Below are 17,842 nucleotides of genomic sequence, written 5' to 3'. Positions count from 1 at the left end.
ATATTGCAGATTTTAACATATTCCTTTCACAAGCACAGTTTGAAATACAAGGCCCCATTTGCCTCCCTGGCATTTAACTTCCAAATTGCTTACAGTCCTGTGGGAATTCCTAGATATCTACCCACGTTACTTTAAACTTAGTTCCAAGGGATTCTGTTCCTGATAGTCTCTGTGAAGCTTGTGTCAAAGAACATCCTTTCTATAAACATCAGTAACAATGTATTCTTCTTATTTAATACAAATAAATATGCCATCCATACTTTTGGCTCACTCTCTATTCTTATTTAATTCTCTCTTGCTCACTCTGATATCTATATTAGGCACAATGTGAAATATGTATTTAATCATAAAACCACTTAATCAGTAGACATTACTTTTATTATTTGTTCACAGTATTAAAAAATAAAACCAGGATCATTAAGATTGTTAACTCCTCAAAAGAATTTCAAAGCTTTTAATTCTACGGTCAGACTCTTAAGAATTCTGTTTCAAGCTGTGGTAAGTACAAGTCATCCAGATTTCCTTAAACTATTACTGATTTTGCAAAAGATATAACTTAAGTGCAATAAACTTTTGGCAAGAAAACAAGGCAAGATTTCCTTGTGATTTAGAGAGGGAAAAAAATGACAACTAGTTATTGATCAGTAAGCTGTTTACTGATGTGGGTGTAGGAGAGACTCTTCTACCTATTCATTCTGGAAACATATGAGATTAAAAAATAACCTTTCAATGGAATGGCTATCACATAGATTGTGCTGCTGGCTAACACAAGATTCTTGTGCAGACAGTAAAATCCTGAACAGACTACACAAAACTCTGAAAGAATTAAGAAATAAAAACGTAACTCCTATCCTACAATACTCATTACCCTTCAATTACAGTATAAACAGAAGCAAAAGGAAAAACATGGAAGGCTTCTAAATATAAGCTCCTAAACTTAATGCCAACCTAGGGTTAGTGCTGAGTCTGCATGTAAAGCTGATACAGTACCTTGCACCTCTCAGGAGGTTCAGAGATCAGCTCTGGTTCCCAGATCCCTCGTTTCTCACCTCTGTTTCCTTTGACCTCACCCACCTCGGTTAACTCTGTTCAATCAGAACACTGGGGTGTCATATCTGTATGATGAGATCTACACAAACCCTAAGACTAAGCTATTCTAAACTTGTCTTTTCCTTGGGATACACTAATCACACCTTCATCCCTCATTTGGCTGCCTTGGATCTTTTCACAACCACACCAGCTCTGAGACCTGTGTATCCTTCAATTAGCTCCCAACTGAGAGTCACAGCTAACTCCGCTGAAGAGTGAATGGTGGTGTCTGGTTTACAGTTTGTTCATCAACACAACAGAAAGCACTGGGGAAACACAGTGCACTTCTTCCCTTGTGTTCAGCATATCTCATTGATCAATAGTTTCCTTTCTACCTTTTGTCAGGGTTCATGCTTATTACAAAATTCAAGACTGAAGACCATTTATTTGCTGCTTTTTAAAAGCACACCTGGGCTTCCCTGGTGGCGCAGTGGTTGAGAATGTGCCTGCCAATGCAGGGGACACGGGTTCGAGCTCTGGTCTGGGAAGATCCCACATGCCGCGGAGCAACTAGGCCCGTGAGCCACAATTACTGAGCCTGCGCGTCTGGAGCCTGTGCTCCGCAACAAGAGAGGCCGCGATAGTGAGAGGCCCGCGCACCGCGATGAAGAGTGGCCCCCGTTTGCCGCAACTAGAGAAAGCCCTTGCACAGAAACGAAGACCCAACACAGCCAAAAATAAATAAATAAATAAATAAATAAATAAATAAATAAATAATAAAAATAAAGGAATTCCTTTAAAAAAAAAAAAAAGCACACCTTAAAAATAATAGCACATGAAGGTGGAGATGAAACGTTGAAAAAGGTACCCCATAAAAACACTAGCCAAAAGAAAGCTGGAGTACCTATCTACACTACTATGAACATGAAGTTAGGAAGGATTCCTAGAAATAAGGAAAACGTTTCATAAGAATAAAGGGTCGATTTATCCAGAAGATATTTTTTAAAGTCTAAATTTATATCATCCTTTAATAACATAGCTCAAAATATATAAAGGAAAATCTGACAGAACTCAGGAGAAATAGACAATTCCATACTCACAGTGGGAGAATTAAACTCACCTCAATAACTGATAAAACAAGCAGATAAACATCAAGAGGGATATAGAAGATTTTGAAAACATGACGAACAAACTTGACCTAATTAAGAAATATATAATACTGCAGTAAATAACTACATAATACTGCAGTAAATAACTACATAATACATTCTTTTCAGTTACATGTATGCTATACTAAAGCAAGAATCAACAAACTTCAAGGGACAGAAATTGTACACAACATATTCTAACCTACATGGATTTAACTAGAAATCGGTGACAGAAAGGTAAGTAGAAAATTAATAAATGTTTGGAAGCTCACTAATACACTTGAAAATATCACCTAGTTCAAAAATTACAATAAAATTAGAAAGTATTTTGACAAAAGAAAATGAAAATCTACTAATATTAAAATTTGAGGGCTGCAAACTAAAGCTGTGCTTAGAGGTAAATTTACAGTTTAAACATTTTTTTAAAGGCTACAGAGAATACATGGGAAATCTCTATATCGTCCTCGTAATTTTGTTGTGAACTGCAAAAATGCCCTAACAAAAAATAAAGTCTTACAAAAAGAAAAAGCTAAAAGTCAAGAATTTAAAATATATCTTATAATTTAAAAAAACAAAACCCAGCATATTAAACTAAAGTATGTAGAAGAATGGAAATAAGAAAAAAGTAGACATGAATGTAATAGAAAACTAACTTCTAAGCAGAAAAATCAACAAATACAAAGCTTGGTTCTTTGAAAGCACCATGAAATGTAAGGGAAAAAAAAAAATGGGAAATTTACCATTAATTTGAATTAAAAGAGGATAACACAAGAGATACCATGGATATTATAAGATGATATAGTAAACACTGTGCTGATAATTTTTAAATTTTAATGCAAAGGACAAATGTCTTGGAAAATGACATACAAAGACTGACATAAGACACAGAAAATCTGAATAATTCCATATTGAATTAAGAATTTGAATCCAGGGGAATTCCCTGGTAGTTCAGTGGTTAGGACTTGGTGCTCTCACTGCCGGGGTGCCAGGTTCAATCCCTGGTCGGGGAACTAAGAGCCTGCAAGTTTCACAGTGTGGCCCCCCCAAAAAAAGAATTTGTATCCACAGAAAAGACTTTAGGCCAAGAGGGCTACACAAATAAATTGTACAAAAGAATTTTTACCAAACTCTTCCAGGAAATTTGAGTACAGCATTATGATGTAAAAACCAGACAAAGACATTAAAAGAAAGAAAAATTATAAAGCAAACTGTCTTAGGAACATTAAACAACATACCAATAAGCTGAATCTAACAATATAAAAATGATAATACTCCACAATCAAACTTGGCTAGGTAAGTCCAAAATTCACAGGGCTGGCTGTTACAAAGGATACGCTGGAACTCTTGTGCAGGAGCTGAGGCTATTACCCACAGGCAGAATTTCTTTTTCTTCAGGGAAGGCTTAGCTCCTAAGCCCTTCCAACTGACTGAACTGTGCCCACCCAGACTACCCAGGATAATCGTTCTTACTTAAAATCAACTGATTATGGACTTTAATCACATCTACAAAATACCTACACAACAACACCTAGATTACCTTTTGACTGAATAACTGGGGAATGTAGTCTGGTCAAGCTGACACATAAAACTGACCACCACAAAATGGAAATATTTCCTATGTCTTTTTTGAGGCCTGCATAATTCTGATACCAAAAGCTGACAAAATAGTTCAAGAAAAGCAAATTACAGACCCATATTCTCATGAACAACAGAAACAAAAATTCTTGACAAAACATTAACAAATTACATACAATGATACATTAAAAAAAAAGATACTATATCATGACCAAGTGGAGTTTATTCCAGGAATGTAAGGTTAACCTTCAAATACCAATCACTATAATTCACATTAAAAGAATAAAGGTGAATAATCATATGATTATCTGAAGAGATGTAGAAAAAATATTTGTCCAAATTCAACACCTGTTCTTGATTTAAAAAAAAAAAAGTAAAACTCTTGGCAATTGAGGAATTAAAGGAAAAGTTTTCAATCTGATAACAGATATCTACCTAAAAAATCACAGTTCAGATCATTCATAATGAAAAAATATTGAAAGACTTTGCCCTAAGAGTACAAGAATGTCACTTCTATTCCATGGTGTACTGGAAACTCTAGCCACAACAATAAGTCTAGAAAGGAAAATAAATATTGGAAATGAAGAAGTGAAACTGTCATTATTTACAGCTGACATGATTGTTTATATACAAAATCTTACAGAATTTTTAAAAGCACCACCACCAACTCCAGGAAATGCAAAATGAATTCACAAATAAATCAACTGTATTTCTATAAATTATCAATAAGCAGTTGAAAATGGTATTAAAAACAATCCAATAATGTAATGAAAAAAACATCAAATATTCAGGAATAAGTTAAACCAAAGAAGTGTAAGATGTCTATACTAAAAATTACAAAACATTCCTAAAATTAAAGAAACCCTAAATAAGTGGAGAGAGATACCATATTCATAATTGCAGATTCAACATTGTTAAGACTCAGACTCCTCAAATCGATCTATAGATAAAAGAAAATATTAATAAAAATTCCAGCAGGAAAAAACAACTTGAAAAGGCTTCTAAAATTTACACAGAAAAGTAAAGAATCTAGAATGATCAAAACAAGCTTGACAAAGAAGTACAAAATTAGAAGACTTGAACTACTGGATTTCAAGTCTTACTAAAATGTATAATAACCAAGACTGCAATATTGGTATAAGGATAGATAAACAGGTCGGTGGAACAAAATAAAGTATACAGATGCAGATGTCCTCAAATACAGTCAAATGATTTTTAACCAAGGTGCCAATTCAGTGCATAAAAGTGTTTTTAACAAATGTGGCTAGAATAAAAAATAAACCTCAACCATGTACTACTCTTTCATACACAAAAAATAATGCAAGATGCATCAATTTCTAAAAAGGTAGAACAATAGGAAAGTATCAATATCTTCATGCTCCTAAGGATACAAAGATTTCTTAAGATACAAAAACATGAACTACAAAAGAAACAATAGGGTACATGTTAGACTTCATCAAAATTGAAACTTGATCTCCATTAAGGATGTAAAAAGGCAAGCCACAGACTGGAAGAAACTATTCATAAAGGAATAGTATTAAATATATAGTAAAATAAATATCTCCAATGGGGATTTGAGGGAAGGGGTGGGTAAGGGATCAACACACCACAGAAACCTCAAAATGACAAAGTCATTGTTCAGTGAGAGAGGCTGAGATGCTTTCTACACACTTTCCCTGACATCTCTACACAATGAAATGCAAGGGTCAGTGGTACTGAGACAAGTAAAGGCAGTTCCACTCTTTGCTTCTATAAAAACAAGTGACCCAAGCTATTAGGCCCTGGTCCCAGGCTTGCTTTGTTCTCAATATCCAGATGCAGCAGCTTGTTCTTTTGTGCTCCCCCCTCTGGAAAGAAATGACTGAGAACACCTCCTTCACATTTTCTTTTTCTTGGGCATTTTCACTTCATAAAGCTGCAGTCAATGTGTTTTGTGTGTGGTGAGGAGGGAATGACACGTTCCATGGTGGTCCCCACCACTGCCAGCGTTGGTGGCTCAAGTAGCCTCAGGATTAGCCCTTTGTGTCCATGAAAGGATATGAAAAGTCAGTTGTTTAAGCTCAGTCAAGCCGCTGATTTTTTTTTTTTTTTCCCTGAATGAGGGGTGTGTGGTGAAAAAAGGTTTTGCAATTCAATTTTCCTCAATAAATTACAGCATTTTGCTGAGGGCAGCTGTGTGCAACTTCACACGCTCAGAGCAGTTCCCAAACTTTGTTAAACAAAATTAAAATGCCTAAACCTGACTTCCACATCTTACCTTCATCTTCACTTATTTTACTGATAGGAAGACTTCTTGGAAGTGATGATTTTAATGACAAGAACTGTAGATAATTAAGATTCCTTACTCAGTGTTATCTGGGACTTTGGCAAATCGCATGAAAACTACATTAATTTGAAATATTTCGTGCTCAATGGTCTATCTTGAAAATAATTGATTTTTATTCTGTGAGTCTACATGGGAAAGTGTCCATTAAAATCTTCAGGGATTACAAACCTAGAATCTCTGTAATACAAACTCACGAGGCGATATTTATGAGCCTGGAAACTGTCTGTGACAATAATTTTAACGCAACATAATGAATGCCATTATCAGACTATTTCTCCGACTTAAAAATACATGTGGTGTTTATTTATTTTAAAATTTTTATTTTTTATTTATTTGGCTGCACAGGGTCTTAGTTGCGGCACACAGGATCGTCGATCTTCGTTGCAGCATGTGGGATCTTTTAGTTGTGGCGTGCAAACTCTTAGTTGAGGCATGTGGGATCTAGTTCCCCGACCAGGGATCAAACCCAGGCCCCCTGCACTGGGAGGATGGAGTCCTAGCCACTGGACCACCAGGGAAGTCCCTACATGTGGTATTTAAAAAATAACTACCCATTATTTAGTGCTCAACGTGCACTTAGATGTTATGCAAAGAATTTTATTAAAAGGACTTCATTTTGTTTTCCTAACAACCCTTACGGAATTTGGTATTATTTTCTTTATTTTACAGATAAGGAGAGTGTGGCTTTGTGGGGCAGAGACAGTAAGAGGGAGAGCTAGGATTCAAGCTTGGAAAGGGAGACTGCGGGGCTCCCACTCCACCACACTTTAAAGCTGCTGACATCATAAATGATTATCATGTGGAGTCACACTACATAATTTTTTTTTTATGCCGCCTTCCTTCTTCCTGTGGAATTGCAAACACTCCACTTCGGCCAGCAACTATAATGTGACTGGAGAGGCAACATATCTGGTAGCTGCAAGAGTCAGTGTACATGATGGTGTACAAACTCGTGATCGCCCCTCTGTTGGGATGTGGTCTCTGAATGACACTGCCTGTGGGAATGGTGTGTCCTGCAGTGTGGACCACTACTCAGAATCCAGGGTTTTCATCAGCCATACTTGGCATCACTATTACAAAATATTAAATGAAATATCTGATATCTCATTTATGGGAATGACAAGGAATCAGATGAGGAAAAGTATATGGAATAAACACTTTAGAAGTAGTAAAAAAAAAAAAAAAAAATGAACATGATTGGGCTTCCCTGGTAGCGCAGTGGTTAAGAATCCGCCCGCCAATGCAGGGGACACGGCTTCGAGCCCTGGTCCAGGAAGATCCCACATGCCGCGGAGCAGCTAAGCCTGTGCGCCACAACTACTGAGCCTGTGCTCTAGAGCCCGTGAGCCACAACTACTGAGCCTGAGTGCCACAACTACTGAAGCCCACGTGCCTAGAGCCTGTGCTCTTACTCCCTTACTACCTCCAGCCCCACACCCAGTTAGCCCTCCAGGACTTCCTCCAGGGCGCTGCCACAGTTAGGATTCCGAAGGCGGCAAGGGGTGAATCTCTGGGTGTCTCCCTCCCCTTGGGGGCCTGGAGGGGAGGGTTCCTGCCTGACTCACGCCTGGACTTCAGGGCCTCAACGCTAATCCCTGTTTGTTGAGGGGAAGGAGGGACAGAGGAAAATATTACCCACCACACACCCCCAACCCCAAAACCAAACACCCAACCAGCAACTCCTCCGCAGACCCTACATTCCGGACGGGCCTCTCTCCTGTTTCAGTCAAACTCCTTCCAGGAGTAGCCTGCCTTCACTTCAGCTTCCTCCACGCCTCCTCCATTCTCAGCCCTTTGCAATGGGGCCTCCTCACACCTGAAACCTGCTCTTCTGGTCACCAGACGCCCTGATTCCAAATCAACCGACAACTTTCCACAGACTTAACTTCTCCTTTGCGTTGAACAGGCCCGTCCTTCCTAGGTTCCCCAACCTATTTCCTCCTCTCTTCCTTGCTGTTCATTGTGTGTCTCCTCTGCTTCCCTCCTCTCTCTGCTTCCTCTCTGAACATGGAGGCTTCCGTAAGTTTCTGATCTTGGTCCCCAAAAATGCTTCACTCTCTCTGGGCAATCTTACCCATCGTCACAGATTCAGCTATTACCTGCTCAGTGAAGAATACGCAGGCACCACGCTCATCCCACGTCTCTCTCTCAAAACACCAGACTCTTACTTCCAATGACCTGCAGGACGCCTCCACCTGGAGGTCCCAAACTTCAAGATAACTGAACTAAAAGTGGCAGAGCTGGGACTGGAAATCAGTGAGACCAGAATTTTCTCTCCTCACACGACTGCGCGTGTTTTATCTGAAATCAGGTAGCATCTCTCCCTGTCCCTCTATACGTCATACAAAGACATGTGACGGATTCTGATCATGATGGTTAACTAAGCATGGGCTCAGCACACAGTGGGCCGGCCAGCTTTGGAAACCTAACCTTGGCCTTGCTTGTAGTAGCAAAGAAACAGAACCTTTCACAAAATCTCAATGTAATTAATAATCACTGTCAAAACGTGACGCTGTTATAGTGAAAGATCGCTTCTGGGGATAAATCACATGGCTTAACCCAGCAGGACATATTTATAAAATAAGTTTGCAGAAGAGAAAAAAAAAAAATCAGACGTATCCCATCAAACATCTTTGCAGTAAAAGTACTCTGCCTCTGAGTCTCAGCTTAGTTCACGTTGGTAAACAGTGGAAGCCTTTGCCCATAGGCTATGCTGTTTGCAGTGAGATATTCATTGCTGCATGTCTCTGTGCAGCTTCTGATAAATACATTTCATTTCCAAAATTAACTAATTAATGAAGAAAGTCCCCACAGCCTGGATCACTGTAAAGTAGACAAAATTCAATAACAGAAAAAACATCCCACATGAGCAACAATACTGAATGAGAGGATGAGAAATGAGATGACCCAACGTTATTCTTCAGAACTTCAAGTTCACAGACAAAACAAAGGCTGGATACAAGATATTCCTGTGGGTATTTCTGTCTTTTTTTAAAAAAAGACACCTTAAGACAAAACAAAGGCTGGATACAAGATATTCCTGTGGGTATTTCTGTCTTTTTTTTTTTAAAGACACCTTAAGACAGAGCAATCAACATGTGAAAAGAAAAGCTGTCTACAAAAACAAAAAAAGACATTTTCTAAGATGACTTTGATCCCGTATCTTTGTATCTTCCATTACTGCTCTCTATCGTCCTTGCTCAAGTATTATTTTCACCTTATTATTACTATTATTTTCTTTGTAAGTAACCCCACCTGGCTTTATCCAAAAAAAAACTGGTGCAGTAAATATTTGTCCTTTGTGCTAATCCAATGCATAATTTAGTTAATCTAGGCTATCTTTCCGTGAGAGGTGATTGTTTTTCTCTGTTGTGAAATGTGCTCACAGTAAAGGGAATCCACGCCAGATACCTGAACGGCAGCGGGAGAACCACTTACCAAGCATGTCGCTGCTTCGAACCCACCTTGATGTGACTGTGTAGCCACGCCTACAGCAGGTGTCACTCATGTTAACTCAGCCTCCCAATCACAATCACACCTTTCTCTTACAAATGTGGCCTTTTACTTAATTAAGATAACACAGTCAGGCTGAAAGGCCCATCTCAGCCCCTGTGAAAAGGCCTTGAAAACCAGGCACTTTGCGCTGTGAGAACTCTGAAATGACCGTTACGTTACCTGGATGAAATCAAGAAATGTCAGGGGCAGCAAGTCATCCATATGCCCAATATTTTGGAGAAACGATTCAAAATTCTTCCTGCAAGAACAGGATATGAGAAATTACTCATTTCCCCAGACAGGCCCTTTAAGAGAAACAATTCATGAACAAATCAAAACAATATTTTTAAAGTATATGTATGTAATATATTACAGATTCATATGAAATAAGCCAGTGTCAGTGGTAAAGAAAGAGAAAATAGAATGATATCTAAAGAGAAACAAAAATGCCACCAAATGGCAGTGGGTGGGGAGCCGAAATTGAAACCTGGTTTTTATTATAAAAGACTGGGGGGAGGGGCTTCCCTGGTGGCACAGTGGTTAAGAATCCGCCTGCCGATGCAGGGGACGCGGGTTCGAGCCCTGGTCTGGGAAGATCCCACATGCCACGGAGCAACTAAGCCCGTGCAGCACAACTACCGAGGCTGTGTTCTTGAGCCCACGTGCCACAACTACTGAAGCCCGCGCGCCTAGAGCCCGTGCTCCGCAACAAGAGAAGCCACCGCAATGAGAAGCCCGCACACCACAACAAAGAGTAGACCCCGCTCGCCGCAACCAGAGAAAGACTGCAAGGAATGAAGACCCAATGCAGCTAAAAATAAAATAAATTTATTAAAAAAAAAAAAAAAAAGAATGGGGGGAAAATCTTGTGGCAGTATCGGGAAGGGCTGGTGGATTTGAGAATGTTCCCTCCTTTTAGATCCATCCCATCTAAGACTCATTCCAAGTGCTAAGTCAGCAAATAAACAGTTGCACAATACCTAAATTAATCCTAATTGTCACACTAATTTTGCTTTAGTTATCAAAAGTAATTTTGCTAAGTGATACTTTTTAAATAAACATAATTATAACTTCTCTCTAATTTTTTCCCTCCAGATGGCTCACAGGCCCTCACATTTTGGGAAATTGTGGATTCCTGCCATTTCCAAGTTGTGAGTTTGCTACCGGGGTAATAAGCTGTTATTTTCAGAGGTGCACTGGGTGTGACAAACACAGACTCATGCTTAAGCATCCAAGAAGACCAGAGGGATGGAAGCAGGAAAACAGAAATATTACTTAGTGACTAAAGATCATCATTGATTTTATTTCCCTTCTCAGAATCCACGAAAACAGTATATCCTAAAGGCTGCAGGACTGGAAGATGAGAAATAAATTCTAATAAATATCTAGCGTGAACTAAAAGTGCCGCCTGCCGTATCAAGTAAACAAAGGATGCTGCAGCCGTCAGGCACTCCAGCCAACCCCGCGATGGTGCACCCTGAGGAAGCTCAGGATGAGAAAACACAGGATACTGGCCCCGGATAGCTGACGTGCACATCAAAGGAATGATTTCGGTGAGCCTAGACGGTTGCATCTTCCCATACATAGAAAAGCACTAAATTCCCTACCTTGAGATGTCTGGTTTTCTTTTATTAACAGTCATCTTTTGATATGCTGACCACCTGGTCTTTGTTGCAAAAACTCCTATGTACCCTGGCTCCCCCCGCCTTGCCTCTTCGGAGCAGCGTCTCAGAGCTATCTCAGAGGCGTGTCCCGGGCTTAAGTCCTCAGTTTTGTCCACAGAATAAAGCATAACTCTCAACTTTTAGGCTGTACATTTTTTTTTTCAGTCGACACAAGTCGTTTTATGATTAAATTTAAAGAAATCGAAGACACACACACACACATACACACACACACACACACAAACATACAGCCTACTTTGGGGTAGCAACTCCTGAGAAATGTGTTTATCTAGGCCCCTGAATTTCTTTCGTAATGAAGGCTCCAGGAAGCCAGCCTGCAGGTGAGATGTGGGACCTCTAGGTGCTCTTCTTGACCTCTGTCAGAGGTGACTTCCTCCCGAGGCCCTTCACACCAAGCCCCAGCTGGACCCTGAATGAGCAGAGGCTGGGCGCTGAGGTTCCACTGCCGGGCTGGGCCGGCTGGACCGCCCTCCACAGGGTGCCTGGCTCACCGGAGGCACAGGGTGCGCCCAACCCAGGAGCTGCAGACATCGGAGGCTTTCGCCCTTGGCCAGGCCAGGCCGTTACAGGCCGGGCCTCAATTCTCCTGTCTCAGGTGTAGGAAATACAGACTCCAGAAACTGACTTTTAGTGACACCTTTGGAGGACCAGGGACACATTTTCTGAGCCTCTAGGAATGCCTGCTTTAGAAGGTGATTCTCAGGATTAAATGGGCTCGTGCAGGTGAAAGAAGCCAGTCACAATGCCAGGTGAGTTAACAGGTGCTCAACCACCAAGGTGAGATAATGACTATTCCCCCCAGGTTCTGCAGCATCATGTCACCTGGGAAAGTCTACTAGGTACTGTGGGAAGGTCCACTTGTTAAAATGCAGACTCTGATTCAGGAGTGTTGGGGGGAGCTAGAGAGTCTGCATTTCTTCCAAGTGGCCAGGTGATGGCAGTTTCCCAGATCATGCTTTGAGGGGCAAGAGCTTGGGCTGTTATTTAATCAATTCTGCTTTAAAAATATTAAAATCAGATGGACAGTTTTTCCACATATTCTTATGGATTTTACGGCCTCCCAGTCATTTTTTTAACTTCCCAAAGTAGCAATATAGAAATAAGGAAAATACATGTCAAAAAAGACATAGTTTAAACGCTTGTGATTTCTTTGACGGAAAAATGCAACTTTTTAACATAGCAGGATTTAGAAACACTGCAAGTATGATTTGTCTTAGAAAGTGTTGAAAGCAGTACAGGAATTTCTTAAGATGAAAAGGCTACTCAGGGATGAACAGTAAGTGAAAACTACCCCTTTACCTTTCACCAGATGTGCAAGTCTTAAGGTCTGAGAGACCCAGGGTTTGGCAAATAGTGTAAAATACAAGGAAAACAAAAACAATGAGAAAAACTATCTCCCCACACAATGACTACAAAAATGGAACCGAACGTCAAAGCAGGTCAAAAAACTAAAGTCTTGCTCACCAATGAGCTGAGTGTAGAAAATGTGAAATCAGAAAGTTCAGTAGCTACTTCCTTGCACTAAGAAACATTAAGAGAATGAATGGTATTTGCAGAGTATTTCATCGGGCTTAGGGATAGGCTGTTGTAAACAGAGCTGTGATTTCAAGTTCATGGCCTCATAGTATTAAAGTTTTCTCAAAAGTCTCCAAATGAAATCCTTACGATGAATTCCCTTCACACACATGCCATGGCTCTTCATCCAAATGACATGTGCTCCCTGCTGGAGTATCTCCAGGGAGGTAGAGGGAAGGGGGATTCACATGAACACCGGGAACCCAATCTATTTTCAGTCTGTTCTGTTAGACAGGGATTTCTCACATCAAACCGAATCTTGCCTTCCTAGAACATCCAACCTCTGCCGCTTCTTCTGCCCTTGTAACCACACAAAGTGAATCTAATTTCTTTTGATATGACAGCCTTTCAACTCCTCAAAGGAAGTGAATCATATCCTTTCCAGCAACTACTCCTTGGTTCCTCAATGATCCCTCATAAGGCATGGTGTCCTATCTTGGCCGCTGCCTCTTGACCAGACTCAGATGGCCAGTCTCAGTTAATGCTTTGTGCTCAGGATTAAAATCAGTACCCCAGGTACTGGGGTAAATGGGTATCACCACCTCCCCTATCCTGCATAGGATATAGTGAATCATGAAGCCAACAGTAACAGTAAATTCTGGAGGCCAGATCACATTTTGGACACATGCAAAATGAAAATCCACATTGCTCTGCACAGGTAGATTTTGGGGGACAACTGAGCAATATGTATAAGCAACTCTAAGAGTGCATCCCTTCTGACCCCAAAATTCCATTTCTAGGAACATATCCCCAAGAGTTAATAAGTTCATCGAAAGGTTGAATGTGGCATATTTGTCAAGTCAGAAGTAGAAAACAACCCGAACAAGTCTGAAACAAGTCTATAATGTATTATGTACAATTTTAATTTTTGGGGACATTCTGATCTTTCTACAATAACTGCACATTGTGTAAAAAGGTAAAGCAGGGAGGGGAGAGCAAGAGAAAGACAGGGAAAGAGGGGCAGGAGGAAGAAGGAGGTAAAAGGGAGGAGGGAGGGAGGAAAAGAGGGAGGGGGGGAAGAGAGGAGAGAAGGAGGGAGGTACCCCCCTTGAAGTCCATGGTATCCAGGAACCAATCAGGGTCCTCCTAACTGCTCTGGCTCACAGTTTTCCATCTTGTCCATAAGACAGAGTATCACGAAAGATGACATTCGAACTTCTTGTCAAAATACAAATTCAGGATGATCATATTTTAAGAACTGAGTCTACAATCTAAGCAGGAGTCAGTCACCTCTAGAATTCTGACACCTGACCCATACCCAGGACTCCTCAGCTTACTTATAACCAAACTGTAATTTAAAACTTGCAAGTTCCCACGTCTAATCTGGGCCTTATTTTTTTTTTTTTAAACAACAATAAAAAGGTATATTTACATATAAAATACTGAGGTATATTTTTATTGAGGTATATTTTACATCTCATAAAATTCGCCCATTTCAAGTGTACAATTCAATGAATTTTTGAAACTTTACTGAGTGATGCAACCATCACCAAAAATCAGTTTTAAGACATTTTTATGCCCACAGTAAGATCCCTTGTGCCATTTACAGGACTCCCACTCCCAGCCTCAGGCAACCACTAATCTACTTTCTTTCTCTATAAATTTGCTTTTTCAGGACATAACATCGAAATGGAATCGTACAATAATGTGGTCTCTGGGTCTGACTTTTTTCACTCAGTGTAATGTTTTTGAGGTTCGCCATGATGTAGTATGTGTCTTTATGAGCCCCATTCTTTTTTTTTTTTTTTTAACATACTTCTAATCACCTTGTTTCTACTGCTATTGTCTTTTTTTAAAATTTATTTTATTTATTTTTGGCTGTGTTGGGTCTTCGTTTTCTGTGCGAGGGCTTTCTCTAGTTGTGGCAAGCGGGGGTCACTCTTCATCGCGGTGCGCGGGCCTCTCACTATCGCGGCCTCTCCTGCGGAGCACAGGCTCCAGACGCGCAGGCTCAGCAATTGTGGCTCACGGGCCTAGTTGCTCCGCGGCATGTGGGATCTTCCCAGACCAGGGCTCGAACCCATGTCCCCTGCATTGGCAGGCAGACTCTCAACCACTGCGCCACCAGGGAAGCCCAAGCCCCATTCTTTACCACAAAGTGGCGCTAGGCACCAGCAAAAAAGACCCCATACCAGGCCACACCTGACCTTGAGGGTAAGTAAGAACAGATGTGTTTCGTGAACTCTTTGATATTGTGAACTTGTTTATATGCACCCACAGCTAGCTTCACTAAGGGTTCTAGAACCTAATTCTTTTGATTAGGATCGGCCATTGCAGAGATTCAGAATCCAAGAGTCCTGGGTCAAGGCCAGGCTCTCAGTCCAGTGGAATGTGGCAGGGCAGGGAGGACAATAAAAGATCCTTTGTTCTGGTGAGAAAAGGGATCTACATCCAATCAGCCAATGGAAAAAAAGAGCGGAGTCCCTCCAAAGGGGCAAAGAAAATATACCTGAACCTTCCAGGTACCGTGCAAGGGGATGGGGCAAAATGGGTCCAGTGGAGAGGGTGTTCAGTGGAACCCGGAGACGGTCACCGGGCTGAAGAGGATCCCTGCGTGCATGAGGGAAGCCACTAAGGCAGGTGGGCCAGCCTGGACTTCCTGCCTCGTCTTACACAAACTGATGCAGCTTAGACGAGCCTGAGAGCAGGAGAGGGAGCTGCAGAAGTCAGGGCGCGCCACATTTTCTTAGTCTTTGCTGCTAGAATAGGCCGTCAATATGGTGGCAGCCTAAAGAATGTCATGAAATAGAAAGAGCAACAGGATTTAGGAAACTGTCAGTGGTGGAAACACCACCAAGTTCTGGTCCTCCTCTGCTACTCAGCAGCAAGAGGCCTTTAGGCAACTAAGCAACATCTCCACCTACATCCCAACTCCCGGTCCAATAATAGTTTTTAAATGTCTACTGATATTTTAAAATGGATCAATTACTCCTCTTCTTAAGGGCCTGTAGTTTATAAGGTAAAACTATCAGGTATCAAATATTTAACCCAAATAAGTGCCAAGATTCATCCTGAATATACAACTAAATCCCAGGGAAATGTATTAGGTGTTTGACAGTTTCACTTTCTTGATTGACAGACAACAGAACTTGGAAGCTTGGATAGTCTGGTTCCATGAAACACAGCTTCCAAAGAACCAACATATGTGGTTTTCTCTTCACGACATCACATACCAGAACCAAAGCCAACCACTAAAGAGTAGATTAAATAGATTTAATCTATTTACTAAAGAGTAAATAATTCATGACCCCTAAACCTTTTGGGCTAACTAGGCCTATGTTTGCAGTACTTATTTTGGCTTGTATTTTCTTGAAGGAATGAAGTCCCGCTAATAGATACAGGAGAAGGAGGCAAGATAACACTGGTGTGCTGGCTGCTGTAAGATTAGTGACCTCGAAGATTTAAACTTGGTCCCAAATCCTTGAATAATAAATAAATCAGCGTCTGGAGAAGCCTACAGGTCTTGAACATGAAGAGCCTGATTAACTGGTCACGAGCACTCAGTCTGTGATAACAGAAATTCAGTCCCACTTAATGCTCCCAACTTTATGACTGTAGTTTTCACATTAACTGACAAAGTGGAGGGACTTCATAGCTGTAATAGCATGTACTCCTCCAATCACTTTCTCTCCACGGCTTTATAAGACGAGATCTGTGTGGGCCTCTGCAGTTTACGGGGCCTGGACTAAACAACATGCGCTGAGTAAATCTACACAAGATGCTTCCCTCAACAGCCTCATTTAATCCTCACAACAGTCTTGTGAAACAGGAGGGGCAGTAGTGATTCCCATTTTACAGGTGAAGAAGTTCCCAAACACCACGTGGTCACTGTCACGAAGATTCATTAGGCCCTGACCACGTTCTAAGCAGTGTGACTGTATGAACCTGCTTAATGTCTACAATATTAAGATACAGATAAGGTAGGTGTGAGTAGTATCCCCATTTTACAGATAAGAAAACCGAGAAACAGAGAATTTAAGTAACTAGCACTAAGTATTAACATAACTATAACCAGCTATCACTATTAGTAACCAGAACCAGGATTGAACTCAGGCAGTTGGCTCCAGAGTCCATACTTTTAAACCAAGGCAGACAACATCCTGCCTTGAGATTCGCCTGCCCAGCAGTATGTATCTGCTTTGGCCTCGGTCACGTAGCTAGTTGATGGCCAGGCCAAGGCCACTCCCAACTTCCTTCCAGCCCACATCCCTGCCTTGACAGGTGCTATCAATCATCACCTGCAAAAACAAAGCCACTCTGGGCCTTATCACGAGTCTAAACAACTGAGCAGAGTGGGCATGTATGCTGATGAACTAACTCTTCATAGGAACCCAGGTCAGGAGGCTACCTTCCGAAGCAAGACAGGTGGAAGGCCTCAGGGTGGAGGAAGCAACCAGTGGGAAACCTAGAGGGACACTCAGATCAAGAAACTTCCTACTGAAGATCCACCTGCTACATGCCACAAAGCCTCTTACATGTCACCAAAAGTCCACGGTAAAACTATATAGAGTTAATTTTATTGAAGAGGATGTTTACATTTTACCAATCTTATATCTTAATTAATTTTTTATTACCATTTTATTTATTTATTTTTTTAACTTCAGAATGTATGAATTTAATGAATTTAACATCATACTATTCCTTAGGATACCCCGTACTTAAAGGCCCTGATTCTAAGCTCCTGTTGCCGGCTTCCTCCACAATGATATCTTGTTTTTCTCTGAAAGTGGAGTCCAAATCCTATCATCTCCAGGCAGCTTCCAAATCTAGACTCATTCCATGAACTTCCAGAAGACGTTCTCTTTACCCTTTTCTCCTAGCATGGCAGGCACTTCACACCATGTCTTCTCTGCTTCTGTGGATTCAGAGCTTCTCCCAGACCAAGATGCTGCTCAATCAATTCTCAGGCCGCTCTTGGCACAGTGCTTGGCATATGGGAAACAGTCACTAAAGATTCTTTTTTTTTTAATTGGGGTATAGTTGTTTTACAATGTTGTATTAGTTTCTAC

The 17,842-nt window shown here is 40.8% G+C and overlaps 1 protein-coding gene across 1 annotated transcript in view; it reads right to left on the bottom strand.

The window, feature by feature from the left end:
* The window catches only part of LOC132352444 (ATP-binding cassette sub-family C member 4-like), a 127,709-nt gene that overhangs the window by 72,927 nt on the left and 36,940 nt on the right, over window positions 1–17,842 (bottom strand). Inside the window, 2 exon segments of the mRNA XM_059902907.1 lie at window positions 9,754–9,806; window positions 9,809–9,832. Coding sequence (XP_059758890.1) covers window positions 9,754–9,806; window positions 9,809–9,832 — 77 coding nt within the window.

Source organism: Balaenoptera ricei, chromosome 18, assembly GCF_028023285.1.
Source record: "Balaenoptera ricei isolate mBalRic1 chromosome 18, mBalRic1.hap2, whole genome shotgun sequence".
Classification (NCBI taxonomy): domain Eukaryota; kingdom Metazoa; phylum Chordata; class Mammalia; order Artiodactyla; family Balaenopteridae; genus Balaenoptera; species Balaenoptera ricei.
Note: the sequence above shows the minus strand (reverse complement) of the source record. Positions and strands in the feature narration are given on the sequence as shown.